This window comes from Oncorhynchus nerka, linkage group LG28 (assembly GCF_034236695.1).
Source record: "Oncorhynchus nerka isolate Pitt River linkage group LG28, Oner_Uvic_2.0, whole genome shotgun sequence".
NCBI lineage: Eukaryota > Metazoa > Chordata > Actinopteri > Salmoniformes > Salmonidae > Oncorhynchus > Oncorhynchus nerka.
This window is the reverse complement of record NC_088423.1, coordinates 43867093-43884904: the sequence shown is the minus strand read 5'-3', so window position 1 is coordinate 43884904 and position 17812 is coordinate 43867093. Positions and strand designations below refer to the sequence as shown.

The 17812-nt window shown below is 41.1% G+C and overlaps 1 protein-coding gene across 1 annotated transcript in view; it reads right to left on the bottom strand.

Moving 5' to 3' along the window:
* Window positions 1–14942, bottom strand: part of LOC115113259 (V-type proton ATPase subunit B, brain isoform-like) — a 42385-nt gene extending 27443 nt beyond the window's left edge. The window contains exon 1 of the mRNA XM_029640728.2: window positions 14666–14942. Within this exon, the coding sequence (XP_029496588.1) occupies window positions 14666–14771 (106 nt within the window). The 5' untranslated portion in view covers window positions 14772–14942. The remainder of the gene's footprint in view (window positions 1–14665) is intronic.
* Window positions 14943–17812: the final 2870 nt, after the last annotated feature.

The following is a 17812-nucleotide window of genomic DNA, read 5'->3' as shown; positions in this document are numbered from 1 at the left end:
CACAGTTGTAACTGTTTGCTATACGCAGTGGTTCTCAAACCTTTCATTGGGGACCTCCAGACGTTTCACAATTTTGTTGTAGGCCTCAACAAGCTCACCTGATTTACCAAGTCAAAGGCTTGATGATTAGTTGGGGGCAAGCTGAAATCAGGTGTGCTACCTCTGGAATAGATCCAATACATGGCTGGGGTTCCCCGAGGAGAGGTTTGAGAACCACTGCGCTATAGGAACCTCAAATACAAATCTGGACTTTGAAAGCAATTCCACTGCTTTTTCACACTTCCCCTTTAATTAGGGACTGATATAAACCTGAGGCACCAGGTGACTATAATTAGTTCAGGTAGAAAAGAAAAACAGCAGCAGAGATGGAAGAGGAGGCGAGACATCCCACTCCCTAATTTTTTGTGGTTCATATACAGTCCATGAACTAAGCGGACCAGACCCAGCTGCTAATGCATGTGTGCCTATGGGAGAGTCGCCATGTTAAACAGACCGGAACTGACATTATTTTCAATGTTAAACGGCCTGAATGGGACATCTTCCTTTATACACCATTTTTTCGAGCAGTACTCCAGACCTCGTAGTGTAAGATTGTTCCCATACCATTACAGAGAATCAGAAAAATACTACCCTCTGCCTATTGGCTACTTAGCTTATTCAAGCCTGCCTCAATACAACAGTGCCCCTTTAAGACAAAAAAAAGCTCTGACTTCAAAGATGTCTAGAAATGTACACGTTTTGTGCTCTTAAATCACTCCCTTATCGTTGATTTCAAATGATCTATGAATTTGGCTAATAACTAACTAGCAAAGGATAAACAAAATGTGCACAAGTGGCTACATGCAGCTTTCGCTTTGATCTCAAAACAAGGCATCTACTCAAGACCGCTCATGCAGTAAACACAGTCCAGTTCAAAGTAAATGACACAGATCCATATATGGCAATGGTCTATTTGCATAAAGGCCTACTGCAGCTCTGATTGCTTATGCTGCACTGGTCTGTGTAGGGTACGGGCTGAGTAGTGCGTGTCAATACAATAGAATCCTACTCCGATGCGTTCAGCCTACAAAAAGATCTCTTGCATAGTTAGTTTTGTTTCGGTATGTTGCATTGAAAGTGGCTAATATTGTGTTGATTTGATCACAATTGCCACAGTAAAGGGAGATGTTGATAGTCCTAACAGGGAAAACACTAGAACAGTGGTCTCCAACCTTCAAGATTCCTGAGTCAAAATGCAAGCCAAGATCTACCGCTCAGATTATTATTTGTATTTGTTTTTTAAAATACATTTTGGTCATTTAGGAACAAGGCTTTATTGTTGGGTTTATTACAGAAATGTTTGCCAACTAGGAAACCCTTGGAGATCAACCGGTCCAGGTTGATGATCACTGCTGTGGAAACTTGAGTGAAGTTCAATCTCGTGCTTCTCTCTGTGGACTTTTTCTGAGCAGCAGTCCTGGAGGAGATGAGTGGTAGCTTAGAGGGAACATTGGACAAGAGTCAAGACTGTCCTTGCAAAACTGAATTAAAGTAACCTTCAGTAAATTCTCAATGGCTTCTAAAACCAGTGTAAGAGAGATCACAAACGAAAACCAATTAATACAAATATATTATAATGGTACAAGGACAGTTTAGCAGGATTATTTTTTACATGAATATGACATTAAATAGCCTAAAATCAGCCTGCTTTATTAAATCATTAAAGGCTATAAAAGCCTGCACACAGGCTTGTGGGCACAACTGAAAAATGTGGATGCTGCCAACCTTGCTCTTTCAACGCTTGGCTCTTCTAACAATGCTCCTTATAGTGATGACAACCCCATCAAATGGGCAGGCTTTTAACCCTGCAAGTAGATGGACCCAATATGTAAAAGAAAACTCCCCACCTGACTGCATTGATTGGGGCATGTGAAATCAGGCTTGAAAATGGGGTAGAATTGGCTGGCAGGGTGGGAACACTAATCTGTGGGATATTTTTGCTGGCAGGGTGCATACTGATCGGGACACCTATTCAAAGAGACAGCTGGTTAAACCCACAGCCTCTGCAAAAGGTGGCAGAGTGGTGCAGTTACTATAAATCGAAAGAACAATGACACCACAGTAACAGTTTAGAGCCATTTGCTGGGGCGAGGAGCATTTCGTCACTCTTGGTAACCTGCCTACAGTGGTTCCTACTTTAAAAAAGTTGCAGCGTACTGCGGCGCAGCTTGCACAGTGCAGCAGAATTCTATGGCTCGTTATTTAAGTGTGAACCATTGGTACCAGTAATGCTAGTTAGTGCTAGTTTGACCACCAGAGGGCATCTTTAAGAAGCATTTGATAGCCTTCAATAAATGGCTGTACTAGAGAATGCAGGCACGCGGGAGACCGGGGTTCAACTCCCCAAAGGGGAGGAAGGAGTAGGCTGTCCTTGTAAATAAGAATTTGTTCTTAACTGATTCCATATGTGTTATTTCATAGTTGTGATGTCTTCACTATTATTCTACAATGTAGAAAATAGTAAAAAAAAAACTTTAAAAAAAACTAGAATGAGTAGGTGTCCAAACTTTTGACTGTTTCTTTATTAATGCAACCGCCGTGTCAGATTTAAAAACAACTTTATGGAAAAAGCATTATCTGAGTACGGCGCTCAGAGCCCAAACCAGCCAGACATATCCGCCATGTTGGAGTCAACAGAAGTCAGAAATAGCATTATAAATATTCACTTACCTTTGATGATCATCAGAATGCACTCCCAGGAATCCCAGTTCCACAATAAATGTTTGATTTGTTCGATAAAGTTCAGCATTTATGTCAAAACATAAATGATGCATGCAGATCTCCTCTAGAGCAGTGATGTTTTGGGGCTGTTGCTGGGCAACAAAGACTTTCAACTCCCTCCAAAGATTTTCTATGGGGTTGAGATCTGGAGACCGGCTAGGCCACTCCAGGACCTTGAAATGCTTCTTACGAAGCCACTCCTTCGTTGCCCGGGCGGTGTGTTTGGGATCATTGTCATGCTGAAAGACCCAGCCACGTTTCATCTTTCAGCCCTTGTTGATGGAAGGAGGTTTTCACTCAAAATCTCACGATACATGGCCCCATTCATTCTTTCCTTTACACGGATCAGTCGTCCTGGACCCTTTGCAGAAAAACAGCCCCAAAGCATGATGTTTCCACCCCCATGCTTCACAGTAGGTATGGTGTTCTTTGGATGCAACTCAGCATTCTTTGTCCTCCAAACACGACGAGTAGAGTTTTTACCAAAAAGTTATATTTTGGTTTCATCTGAACATATGACATTCTCACAATCTTGTTCTGGATCATCCAAATGCTCTCTAGCAAACTTCAGACGGGCCTGGACATGTACTGGCTTAAGCAGGGGGACACGTCTGGCACTGCAGGATTTGAGTCCCTGGCGGCGTAGTGTGTTACTGATGGTAGGCTTTGTTAATTTGGTCCCAGCTCTCTGCAGGTCATTCACTAGGTCCCCCCGTGTGGTTCTGGGATTTTTGCTCACCGTTCTTGTGATCATTTTGACCCCATGGGTGAGATCTTGCGTGGAGCCCCAGATCGAGGGAGATTATCAGTGGTCTTGTATGTCTTCCATTTCCTAACAATTGCTCCCACAGTTGATTTCTTCAAACCAAGCTGCTTACCTATTGCAGATTCAGTCTTCCCAGCCTGGTGCAGGTCTACAATTTTGTTCCTGGTGTCCTTTGACAGCTCTTTGGTCTTGTCCATAGTGGAGTTTGGAGTGTGACTGTTTGAGGTTGTGGACAGGTGTCTTTTATACTGATAACAAGTTCAAACAGGTGCCATTAATACAGGTAACGAGTGGAGGACAGAGGAGCCTCTTAAAGAAGTAGTTACAGGTCTGTGAGAGCCAGAAATCTTGCTTGTTTGTAGGTGACCAAATACTTACTTTCCACCATAATTTGCAAATAAATTCATTAAAAATCCTACGATGTGATTCTCTCTATTTTTTTTCTCATTTTGTCTGTCATAGTTGAAGTGTACCTATGATGAAAATTACAGGCCTCTCACCTTTTTAAGTGGGAGAACTTGCACAATTGGTAGCTGACTAAATACTTTTTTGCCCCACTGTGGGTGTGTGTGTGTGTGTACACACACACACACACACACACACACACACACACAGTGTGGGGGGGGGGGGGGGGTGTTATAATAGCATTTATGTATTTTTATATAGTTATTTGCTTCAAAATGTACCACTTGGGTACATTTGTGTGGGACACCTGGGAGACTTCATGCTCAATATCATGTAGCTCGCTCATTCTTGAAGTTATCTGTCTGAAACTTTGCTAAACTATTGTTGCCCTCTTATGTTCTTCATTCAAATTATAACCAGTAGGAGTTTACAACCAGTATCCTATCTGAATGTTTGGCTGTTCTTGGTCATTTGAAATATGATGCAACAACAATAAAACTTTTTTCCTTGTATTATCTTCTACCAGATATATTGTGTTATATTCTCCTACATTCAATTCACATTTCCACAAAATGTAGGGTGTTTCCTTTCAAATGATACCAAGAATATGCATATCCTTGCTTCTGGGCCTGAGCTACAAGCAGTTAGATTAGAGTATGTCTTCAGGCGGAAATTGAGAAGGGGGGGGGATACCCCGAAGAAGTTAATTTATTCATTCCCTCTTGTATTGTCATCCTGTATAAATATATATTATTTGTAAACATGTTTTTGACAATGACTTTGTCTACGACACTGCAAATATTACAACTAATCATCTCGCCGATGCCCCGTTCTAAAATATCCATTAAATTGTTGAAATTGACACCCAATATATAGCCTAGCCAACTGCAATTTAGGTTAATTGACTCATGTTAGCAGTAGGGCAATTCCATGGTAACGAAATCATGCTGACTCAGATTTTTCACTTTACAATGTGTACCAGACGAACAATTGATTTTAAAAGTTGAACAAACCATAGAAATCTATGCACAATGACTACTTTTAACAATTTCCACAGAAAATTGTATAACACATTTACAGGAAGAACTGTGCAGATACAAAGTTTGGTTTCTGTTACCTACATGAAGTTTCCCATTATCAAATTATGACTAGCTTTATCAATTGAACTGAAGCTTGCAAATCTTTTGTCTTGTCTGTACAAAAATACCTGTCTGCATTGTGTTGCTAAATAATCAATTTTTCAGCCCAGCGTTTACTTACATTTTTATGAATCTCTTTGCCTAAAAGTGGATAACATGTGGTTTTTGATGTGTTCTTGAATATTGGCCAAAATTTTATACAGGAAAGAGAACAGAGAGAAATCACATCCCCATGTTATTATTTCAAGGGACAGTTAATGGGGTCACCATCCATCTGTGATATGCCTCCATCTCACAGGCCTTTTAGCAGTGGTGTATTGGGAAAAGGCTGCCTTTCAGTGATCTATTCTCCACCACAGTGTGAAAATAGGCCTGGCCATCATCCTGCAGTCTCTGATGCCGGCTAAAGGCAGTACACAAACAACCTTAGAACCATATTAGGAACACAAGCATTTCTCTACACCTGCGATAACATCTGCTAAATATGTGTGTGACCAAACATTTTTTTATTTTTATATTGTTTATTTACATTGCTCTTGGTGACCATATGGGACTCCACAGCAACCAACCATTTTTGTTTGCCATAAGACCCTGCAAAATTCTGGAACTATCAACCAGAGCTTGGATAGTTTTGCTTTACATGGCAGTCAATACAAATAGAACAAATTACCAGAAAACACCTTTGTTGTTGAAATTGTTGAAAAATGTATGGTTTGGGAAGAAATTTTATTTTTAATGTTTGAATCATGATACGCTGTAGACCATACTATTTACCAAGAAATTAGATCTATATTTTTTGTAGCCGTATATTTACCACCACAAACCGATGCTGGCACTAAGATCACACTCAACGAGCTGTATAGGTCCATAAGCAAATAAGAAAATGGTCATCCAGAAGCAGCGCTCCTAGTGGCCAGTGATTTTAATACAGGAAAACGGCAATTTGTCTTACCTATTTCTAGCAGCACGTCACCTGTGCAACTAGAGGCAAAAAAAACTGTAGATCACATTTACTCCACACAGACAAAGCTCACCCTTGCCCTCCATTTGGCAAATCTAACCATAACGGTATTCCTGCTTACAAGAAAAAAATCTAACAGGAAGTACCAGTGACGAGCTCAATACGGTTGCGGTCTGATGAGGTGGATGCTAAGCTAGATGACTGTTTTGCTAGCACAGACTGAAATATGTTCTGTGATTCATCCATGATATTGAAGAGTTTAACACATAAGTCACCGGCTTCATTAGTGCATCGACAACATAATCCCGACAGTGACCGTACGTACATATCCCAAACAGAAGCCAAGGATTACAGTATTTCTTTTGTCATTTTAAAAGGCTAGAAATCCCCCTTTCAAGGAGCGGAACACTAACCCGGACACTTAAAGCCTCTCTAGAATAGGGGGCAGCATTTGGGAATTTTGGATAAAAAGCATGCCAAAATTCAACTGCCTGCTACTCATCCCCAGAAGATATGCATATTATTAGTAGATTTGGATAGAAAACACTGAAGTTTAAAACTTCTTGAATCATGTCTGAGTATAACAGAACTTATTTAGCAGGCGAAACCCCGAGGATAAACCATTCTTATTTTTTTATTTTAAGTCACTCTTTTCAATGGATTTTATTGGGAATCCAGATTTCTAAGGGACCTTCTTGCAGTTCCTATCGCTTCCACTGGATGTCAGTCTTTAAAAATTGGTTGAGGTTATTCCCTTGTGTAATGAAGAAGTACTGCCATCCAGAACGAGGGTAACTTGAAGTGTACTGTTAGATAGAGGCGCGTGACCAGAAAGCTAGCTATTTTTTCTTCCTCCTGTATTGAACACAGATCATCCCGTCTTCAATTGTATCGATTATTTACGTTAAAAAATACCTAAAGTTGTATTACAAAAGTAGTTTGAAATGTTTTGGCAAAGTTCACAGGTAACCTTTGAGATATTTTGTAGTCACGTTGCGCAAGTTGGAACCGGTGTTTTTCTGGATAAAACGCGCCAAATAAATTGACATTTTGGATATATATCGACGGAATTAATTCAAACAAAAAGGACCATTTGTGATGTTTATGGGACATATTGGAGTGCCAACAAAAGAAGCTCGTCAAAGTCATGAATTATATTTTTATTTCTGCATTTTGTGTCGCGCCTGCAGGGTTGCAATATGCTTTTCTCTCTTTGTTTACTATGGTGCTATCCTCAGATAATAGCATCGTTTGCTTTCGCCGAAAAGCCTTTTTGAAATCTGACATGTTGGCTGGATTCACAAAAAGTGTACTGTAATTTCCGGACTATAAGGCGCTACTTTATTCCCACACTTTGAACCTCGCGGTTTATACAATGACGCGGCTAATTTATGGATTTTTCCCGCTTTCACAAGATTCATGCCGCCAAAAAACTGAGCACCGTCACATAATGTGACGTAAATCGAGCGCGCTCAAACTTCATCATTCTGATTACGGTAGTAATTTTGTCACCCTCATCATGGCAAAGACACGGAGAAATGCATATGATGCAGCTTTCAAGTTGAAGGCGATAAATCTGGCTGTTGGAAAAGGAAATAGAGCTGCTGCATGGGAGCTTGGCCTTAATGAGTCGATGATAAGACGTTGGAAACAGCAGCGTGAGGAACTGACTCAGAGCAGAAAGACAACAAAAGCTTTCAGAGGGAAGAAAAGCAGATGGCCCGAAGTATTTGCAGCCACTCGACATCAGTGTAAATCGTGCATTTAAGGTGGCGCTCCTTGTTCAGTGGGAGGCTTGGATGACAAGTGGGGAGAAATCCTTCACTAAAACGTGCCGCAGGCAAAAAGCATCTTATGGTCAAGTCTGCCAGTGGGTCCTGACAGCGTGGAGCATTGTCAAAATCCACTATCATCAACGGGTTTCGAAAGTCTGGACTGCTGCGTGTTGAAGGGGCAGCATGAGCTGAGCGAGGTATTTGCCTCCGGATGAAAGTGACGAGAGCGACAATGAAAACAATCCAACATCGGATTAAGCAATTCTGAGGCTATTCAACTCCGACACCGAAGGAGATGACTTCAGTGGTTTCAATGCACAGGAGGAAGATAGTGACCAATGACTTTACTGGTAGGCTACTGTTTAATTTTTGTTACAAGCCATGTTTCGTTTAAAGGCTGTGTAAAGTTAATTTGTTTCAATGTACCGGTAGGCACCTGCGGCTTATAGACATGTGCGGCTTAATTATGTACAAAATACATATGTTTTTAATAATTCAGTGGGTGCGGTTTATATTCAGGTGCGCTTAATAGTCCAGCAATTACAGTACTTTAATTTGGTATTGGTAATTTGGTATTGCAGGTGTGATTTCATGAAAGTTATAGTAATTTATTTGAATTTGGAGCTCTGCATTTTCACTGGCTTTTGGCCAGGTGGGACGCTACCGTCCCACATATCCCAGAGAGGTTAATGATGCTCGTTGGATGTGGTAGTGCTTGAAAACTATCACGGATTACAAAGGGAAAGGGCCAGACGGGTTTCCAGGATGTGTACTCAGAGCATGTGATGTCTAACTGGCAAGTGTCTTCATTAACTTCTTCAACCTCTCCCTGACCCAGTTTAATACTCAGGCGTCGAATCTGTGTTTTAATCCATCTCACCTGTGTTTTATATTAAATGTCAGTGGTTTTTTTGGTTCAATAGTGATCAGTGACGTGCAACTACAGTTTTCCTTCACAAAAAATATTATTGTAACACATTCCGCTGAAAATAGCTTCCAGATGATCATCAGATGACAGAATTGTAATGCTATTTGGCTAGCAGTCACACAAGTCAATGAGTTAACAATGAGCAATTACATTTTAAAAACGATGAATACCCATCATATTTCTAAATGTTTATCATAGAAAGAATGTAGCCAGCTACATTTCCTATTGTTTTGTTTAAAGTGAACCTTACAATTCACCGGAGAAAAGTAGGCTATGCCGAGAAAAGTAGCTACACATCTGTCAGAGTGCTGCCATTGGTGAATTATGCTCCGAGTGGAGAAGTGCAGCTGAAGTACAAGATGAGTGATGTTGAGCAGAAATGACAATAACAAGCATTTTAGATCTGCATTTTCAATACGCAGCAAGACATCTTAAGAGTTCAAAAAAGAAAAGAAAAAGAAGAAAAATGAAGAATTGTGTATAACACGACACCTGAATACCTACGCTAAGCAGACAACCATAGTCCATGTGCCCAAGAACGCCAATGTAATATGTCTAAATGACTATTGCCCCGTAGCACTCACATCGGCTGGCCACGGCTCACATCAACACCATCATCCCAGACACCCTGGACCCACTCCAATAAGCATATCGCCCCAACAGATGATGCAATCTCTATTGCACTTTCCCACTTGGACAAAAAGAACACCAAAGTGAGAATGCTGTTCATTGACTACAGATCAGCGTTCAACACCATAGTGCCCACAAAGCTCATCATTTACCTAAAGACCCTGGGATTGAACACCTCCCTCTGCAACTGGATTCTGGACTTCATGACAGGATGCCCACAAGTGGTGAATGTAGGCAACACATCCACCACACTGACCCTAACACTGGGGCCCCTCAGGGGTGCAAGCTTAATAACCTTCTGTACTCCCTGTTCACCCGTGATTGTGTGGCCACGCATAACACCAACATTAAGTTTGCCAACAACACAACGTGGTAGGCCTGATCACAGAAGACAATGAGACTGCGTATAAGGAGATCAGAGATCTGGCAGTGCGGTGGCAGGACTACATCTCCCTCAACGTCAGCAACACAAAGCAGCTGATCGTGGACAACAGGAAATGGAGGGCCCGAGCATGCCCCCATTCACGTCGATGGGCTGAGGTCGAGGGGGGCGAGAGCTTCAAGTTCCTCGGTGTCGACATCACTAAGGATCTAGTATGGTCCAAACACACCAACACAGTCATGAAGAGGGCACGACAACGGCTCTTCCCCCCCAGGAGGCTGAAATTATTGGAAGTGAGCCCTCAGATCCTCAAAAAGTTATACAGTTGTGCTATCTTGACTTGCTGCATCGCCGCTTGGTATGGCAACTGCTTGGCATCCAACTATAAAGCGCTATAGAGGGTAGTGCGGACAGCCCAGGCGGTGTCAGAGGAAGGCCCTAAAAATTGTCAAAGATTCAAGCCACCCAAGTTATCTTCTTTGGGATAGGGGGCAGCATTTTCACTTTTGGATGAATAGCGTGCCCAGAGTGAACTGCCTCCTACTCTGTCCCAGATGCTAATATATGCATATTAGTAGTAATATTGGATAGGAAACACTCTGAAGTTTCTAAAACTGTTTGAATGATTTCTGTTATACTCACAGACCTCATGTGGCAGGCAAAAACCACCTGAGAAAAAATCCAAACAGGAAGTGGGAAATCTGAGGTTTGTAGTTTTTGAACTCACCCCTATTGAATACACAGTGGGATATGGGTTATTTTGCACTTCACAAGGCTTCCACTAGATGTCAACCGTCTTTAGAACTTTGTTTCAGGCTGCTCGTGTGAAGGGTGGCCGAATGGGAGCTGTTTGACTAAGGGGTCTGCCTGCAGCCTCGTTCTCAGTCATGTGCTTACACATGAGGCATCTCTCGTTCCATTGCTTTTCTACAGACAATGAAATTCTCCAGTTGGAACATTTATGATAAAAACATCCTAAAGATTGATTCTATACTTAGTTTGACAAGTTTCTTCGACCTGTAATATAACTTTAACTTTTCATCCAACTGGATCTGAAAGCGATTTTGGATTTGTTTACCAAACGCCCTAACAAAAGAAGCTATTGGACATAAATGATGGACATTATCGAACAAAAAAGCATTTACTGTGGAACTGCGATTCCTGGGAGTGCATTCTGATGAAGATCGAAGGTAACTGAATATTTATAATGCTATTTATGCATAATGTTGACTACCCAACATGGTGGAGATTTCTCTGGCTGGTTTGGGCTCTGAGCGCCGTTCTCCGATTATGCTTTTTCCGTAAAGTTTAAAAAAAATCTGACACAGCGGTTGCATTAAGGAGAAGTGTATCTAAAGTTCCATGCATAACACTTGAATTTTCATCAACATTTCTAATGAGTATTTCTGTGAATTCATGTGGCTCTCTGCAATATCACTGCATGTTTTGGAACTACTGAACGTAACGCGCCAATGTAAAATAAGATTTTTGGATATAAATATTAACTTTACCGAACACATACATGTATTGTGTAACATGAAGTCCTATGGAGTGTCATCTGATGAAGATCCTCAAAGGTTAGTGATTCATTTTCTCTCTATTTGTGCTTTTTGGGACTCCTCTCTTTGGCTGGAAAAATGGCTGGGTGTTTCAGTGAGTTGTTAGTAACGTAACATAATCGTTTGTGAAGCTGTCGCTGTAAAGCATTTTTGGAATCAGACACTGTGGCTGGATTAACGAGAATTTTATCTCTAAAATGGTGCCTAATACTTTGTTTTATGAGACTTCTTGACTGTTTGCGGGCGGTTCCGCTAGCGGGTTAAAGACTGTTCTATTCTTTTTAATTAAAAACATTTAAACCAAGAAACAGAAACATTAAATTAGATAAGTATTCAGACCCTTTGCTATGAGACTCGAAATTGAGCTCAGGTGCATCCTGTTTCCATTAATCATCCTTGAGATGTTTCTACACCTACATTTTACATACATTTACATTTAAGTCATTTAGCAGACGCTCTTATCCAGAGCGACTTACAAATTGGTGCATTCACCTTATGACCTCACCTGTGGTAAATTCAATTGATTTGACATGATTTGGAAAGGCACACACCTGTCTATATAAGGGCCCAAAGTTGATGTCAGAACAAAAACGAAGTAATGAGGTCGAAGGAGTTGTCAGTAGAGTTCCGAGACCGGATTGCGTCGATGCACAGTTCTGGTGAAGGGTACCAAAAATGTTTGCAGCATTGAAGGTCCACAAGAACACAGTGGCTTCCATTCTGAAATGTAAGCAATCTAAAGGACTCTCAGACCATGAGAAACAAGATTCTCTGGTCTGATGAAACCAAGATTGAACTCTTTGGCCTGAATGCCAAGCGTCACATCTGGAAGAAACCTGGCACCACAGTGAAGCATGGTGGTGGCAGCATCATGCTGTGGGGATGTTTTTTTCAGCGGCAGGGACTGGAAGACGAGACAGGATCGAGAGAAAGATTAACAGAGCAAAGTAGAGATCCTTCATGAAAACCTGCTCCACAGCGCTCAGGACCTCAGACTGAGGGCGAAGGTTCACCTTCCAACAGGACAACGACCCTAAGCACACAGCCAAGACAACGCAGGAGTGGCTTCAGGACAAGTCTCTGAATCTCCTTGAGTGGCCCAGCCAGAGCACGGACTTGAACCCGATCGAACATCTCTGGAGATGAAAACAGCAGTGCAGTGACACTCCCCATCCAACCTGATAGAGCTTGAGAAGATCTGCAGAGAAGAATGTGAAAAAATCCCCAAATACAGGTGTGACAAGCTTATAGCATCATACCAAAGAAGCCTTGATTGTAATTGCCGCAAAGGTGTTTCAACAGAGTAAAGGGTCTGAATACTTATGTAAATGTGATGTTTTATTTTTAATACATTTTCAAACATTTCTAAAACCTGTTTTTGCTTCGTCATTACGGAGTATTGTGTGTCGATTGATCAGGGAAAAACGATTTAATCAATTTGAATAAGACTGTAATGTAGCAAAATGTAGAAGACGTCAAGGGGTCTGAATAATTTCCCAAATGCACTGTATCTACCTCCATTACCTCGTACCCCTGCACATAGACTCGTTACTGTTTATAGCCATCCTTGTATATAGCCAAGTTATCATTACTCACTGTATCTTTTATTAAGTGTTTACCTTTTGTTAAAAAAAAAAAAATGCTATGCATTGGGAAAGGCCGTAAGTAGCATGTCACTGCCCATGGTGGTCTACATCAGGGTTTCCCAAACTCTGTCCTGCCCCCACCCACCAGTGAACTTTTAGTTTTTTGCCCTAGTGTAACAATATAGCTTCCGTCCCTCTCCTCGCCCCTACCTGGGCTCGAACCAGGGACCCTCTGCACACATCAACAACTGCCTCCCACGAAGCATCGTTGCCCATCGCGCCAGAAAAGCCGCGACCCTTGCAGAGCAAGGGGATCCACTACTTCAAGGTCTCAGAGCAAGTGAGGTCACCGATTTGATACGCTATTAGCGCGCACCACCACTAGCTAGCCATTTCACGTCAGTTACACTAGCATGACAACTGATTCAAATAATCAAAGCTTGATTATGAGTTTGTTATGAGTCAGTTGTGTAGTGCTAGGGCGAAAACCAAAAACGTGATATCTAATGACTACCAGCAGCAGGCCTGCAACAAAGATTGTTTATAATGTTTATTTCACTAGGTAGGCCAGTTGAGAACAAGTTCTCATTTACAACTGCCCAAGATAAAGAAAAGCAGTGCGACAAAAACAGTTACAAACAAACGTACAGTCAACACAATAGGAAAAAAAACTATGTACAGTGATAACTAGACCAAAGCTTGTAATTCCCAATAAGAACAAATGAGTCAGTGGGCAGAACAAGCAATAGCTATATCCTATTGGCGCGTTCTAATCTGCATCTGCATATTCTGTAAAAGAATGCCTACTCTGAGGTGACCTTGTGCAATACCTCAGTTCACCTTCACACGCCTAAAACAGCACACTTTTTTTTGTTGCAAAGAGTGAAGTCCACAAAACTTAATACGTTCTGTTTATAACATATTCTAGTTTTGGGAACAGAAAACTGTATTGAGATTAAAATGTTTAATTGAGTAGATTTGCTGAATGTCGGTCAAAATCCATCTCGTTCCATCTTCTCCCACTGAACGCCAGTTGGCTTCCTCACTACCATATTTGGTAGTGAGTGGAAACGCCAACCGGATGCGTCACATTTGTACATCCAGTGAAACATCGGTCTCAATGTTGTCTGTGCCTTCAGCCTCACGTGATTACGTCTTAGTGGGATAATCAACATTTGTCAGTCTATAACTCCATCTGCCTAGCAATAATTTCCACACCACAAACCAATACAATTAGTTAGTTCCATAGTTACAATTCCCATGACATACAATCTTCTGTACATTATAGAGTAAATGCGTTGATTTCGTGACACGCTATATTTTGCTATCGCACGGTTATTCATTCTGTCAGGAGCAGTCAGCTGATTTGGCTATGCTAGCTAGTTAGCCTACTTTGTCTTTACCTAGCTAGCTTATGTTCGCATAACGCTTGATGATGAACAAATATAGTAAATAGTTAAACGTATAGTTATATTTATAAGTGTACGCTAATATTAAACTGGTAGATTACACATTTACATAACAGACAAGCAAAGATTATAAATGGGACTGTTGCAAAACAGCTCCGCACACAGGTTTGCTAGCTTGCTAATAGTAGTTTGCAAGCTAGCCATTTCACACCTTTAAGCATTTTACTTTCGGTTCAATGGTAAAGCAAAATGTATTTTATATCGAATATTTCACATACACTGTAAGTATTTGTTTTCGCGCAAACAATCTAGTAGTTAGCAAGCTATGGAGAACCAAGCATCTGGCTAGGTAGCTAGCTACGTACTCAGCCTTGGTTGAGAGATGTAGTTTCTGGTCACAGCTTGTGTGTGTGTCCTTGCCGCAGCAGGACCGTTGATGTCCATTGTCCTGTTTCCCACCAAGGTTGTCATACTTAAATAAACGAAACCCTCTACCTGAACTACAGTATAGCTGGTGTGCTAGTAGCTAAGGGCAATAACTAAAAGATACTGGTAACAAGCTAGCTATTTCTGTATGGTATTAAATGACACTGCGGCGGCTAGTCATATGACATTGGAAGCCACGACAGAGGGCGCGTTCACATGATCATTGCGGGTGCCTGCGCGCGCCTCTCTTATCACAGGAACATGTTTTAAAATAAACTCTACATAGTGTATATGGGATACAGACCGATCCTACACTAAATAATTATATTAACACGACTCACAACCGAAGAATTTGAGGACATTTTTAAACACACACTTGATAGATTTTATAATGCCAAATTGCAATGTGATTATCTATAATCGAAACAAAATATAAACGCAACATGAAACAATTTTAAAGATGTTACTGAGTTACAGCTCATATAAGGAAATCAGTCAATTTAAATGAATTCATTAGTCCCTAACCTATGGATTTCACACGACTGGGCAGGGGTGCAGCCATGGGTGGGCCTTGGCGGACATAGGCCCACTCACTTGGGAGCCAGGCCCAACCAATCAGAATGAGTCTTTCCCCACAAAAACACTATGGACTTTTTAGGTGAGTGCTGAGCCGCCCTGAGATAAGCAGTGGGCCATTTTTACACCCACAAAAACACTTTATTACAGACAGAAATATCCCCCCCAACCCCAAATGTGGTTTTGACTGTTGGACCTACTGCCAAATTGTCAAAAATGATGTTGGGAGGCAGCTTTTGTTTAAGGAACTGAACATTACATTCTCTGGCAACAGCTCTGGTGGACATTCCTGCAGTCAGCATGCCAATTGCAAGCTCCCTCAGAACTTGAGACATCTATGCATTGTGTTGTGTGAAAAACTGCACATTTTAAAGTAGCCTTTTATTGTCCCCAGTGCAAGGTGCACCTGTGTAATGATCATACTGTTTAATCAGCTTCTTGATATGCCACACCTGTCAGTTGGATGGATTATCTTGGCAAAGGAGAAATGATCACTAACAGGGATGTAAACAAATTTGTGCACAAAATTTGAGAGAAATAAGATTTTTGTGCATACGGATTTCTTTTAGCTCATGAAACATGGGATCAACACTTTACATGTTGCGTTTATATTTTTGTTCAGTGTAGGTTGTCTTTCCCAGCACCCATGGGGATTACATTTTGGTATGGTATCAAGAAATTGACATTCTCCCAGCATGCCCATAGCCGTGGGAAGTAGGGATGTGCAGGGTGCTGCAGCACCCCCCTGAAATTATTATTATTTTAATTGTATTGTTGTTATTATTTTCTTCACAAAAGTAGTCCACTGGTCTTTTACTAGTCCTGTAGTAGAGGACCAATATAGCCGTCTGTAGAGCGAGCCCCCCAAAAATTCAACACCCCGCCCTCTATGAGCATGTCCACCTTTTGGCTATAGGGGTACTTGCATGACCAACCTGCCCATTAGACAAGATTAGGCTGCCGCCTATGACGAGGGGGGCATCTTCCAAGCTAAACTGACCAATACGCACCTCCAACAACACATAAAACCTCACACAATTCTGCTCAAAAACAATGAAAATTTCTATCAATCAGTGGCATTTGGGCCTTTTAGGTGAGTGCTGAGCTGCCCTGTGATAAGCAGTGCCCACTAAGCAGGTGCAAAAAATAACGCTTGTCCATTCCCAGCGCGCCTCTCCAGGTTGGAGAGACGCGTCGCTCCAGCAACATTCCATCAAAAAATAATCTAACATAAATCATGTAGAAAATATACTGTAGCCTAAGGTATAAATACTTTGTGTTCTTTCCATGTTCTACAGGCTGTAGATAAAGTGTATGACAATGTAATAAGACATCATTTTTACACCATGCACATTTCTCTGATCAAATAGCCTAACAGGCTGACTAATTTATTGCAAAATAAATTTAGAAATCTATGTTGTTCAATAATTGCACCCACACTGCTCTCGCGTGCCAATGATGAGTCTGCGTTACCAAGGGCTAAAATAGAAGTCAGTTCTATTTCTGATGCAGATTGCGCTGCAAGTCCTGCCTCTCCCATCTCCTCATTGGTTTATAGAAGCAGGTACCCATGTGTCATCTCCTCATTGGTTATACCCACGTGGGTGACTGAAAGACGAACGAGGTCGGTGGCGGTAGCAACTAATTTATGAAAGTTGCCAATCGCAATATAAAGTCCAGAGAAGAAAAGGCCTAGAAGGAGGAGAGATGACTAGAAACAATTCGGTTGACCGTTTTATGTGTGGATTAATTGTCGGAGTAGAGGACCTTGTGCATTTCAGGTAAAATAACAACTCAATGTTTAAATCCCAGGACAAATTAATTAGCAACAGCAAGCTAGCTAAATAGGACAAATTAGCTAGCAAGTGCAAGCTAGCTAGCTAAATTGCCATAAATGTTTAATGCTTTTAGACCTGTCCCTATTAATCCACACATAAAACGGTCAATCGTTTTTTTTTTTTTTGCCTAGCCTACAGCAGTAGAACGGCCAGGATCGGGCAAGGGTACTTGTATATTGAGGGCATACAGTTTAAAAGGTCATTGAAAGTAGGCTACTTCAGTTAGAATACCTTTATTTAACCGCACTTCCAAGTCGTCACTGGCCAGGCCATCATTGTAGATAAGAATTTGTTCTTAATTGACTTGCTTGGATAAATAAAGGTTAAATTTAAAAATTACATTTAAAAACAGTGCTACAAAATACCCAAATGGGATGACTTCTCACCGCCAGTGTGGCAGTAAAGCCTCACTGAACGTTCAATGTCTATTTTAGGCATGTGAAAATTATTATTATTTTCTTTTGCTTTTCCCTATGATGTTTTTTTTTTTTCAGGTACTATATTAGAAAATTATGAGAGAACAGCAATGCCCACTAGAATCTCATGAGTCATGAATGAAAATCATGACTTCTCACCTTATAATTTAGTTTGATATAATGTATGGCAAAAGAGAGGCTTTGTCTGTATATTCCACATAACCTATTGTTACCGTACACGAGTTAGTGATCTATC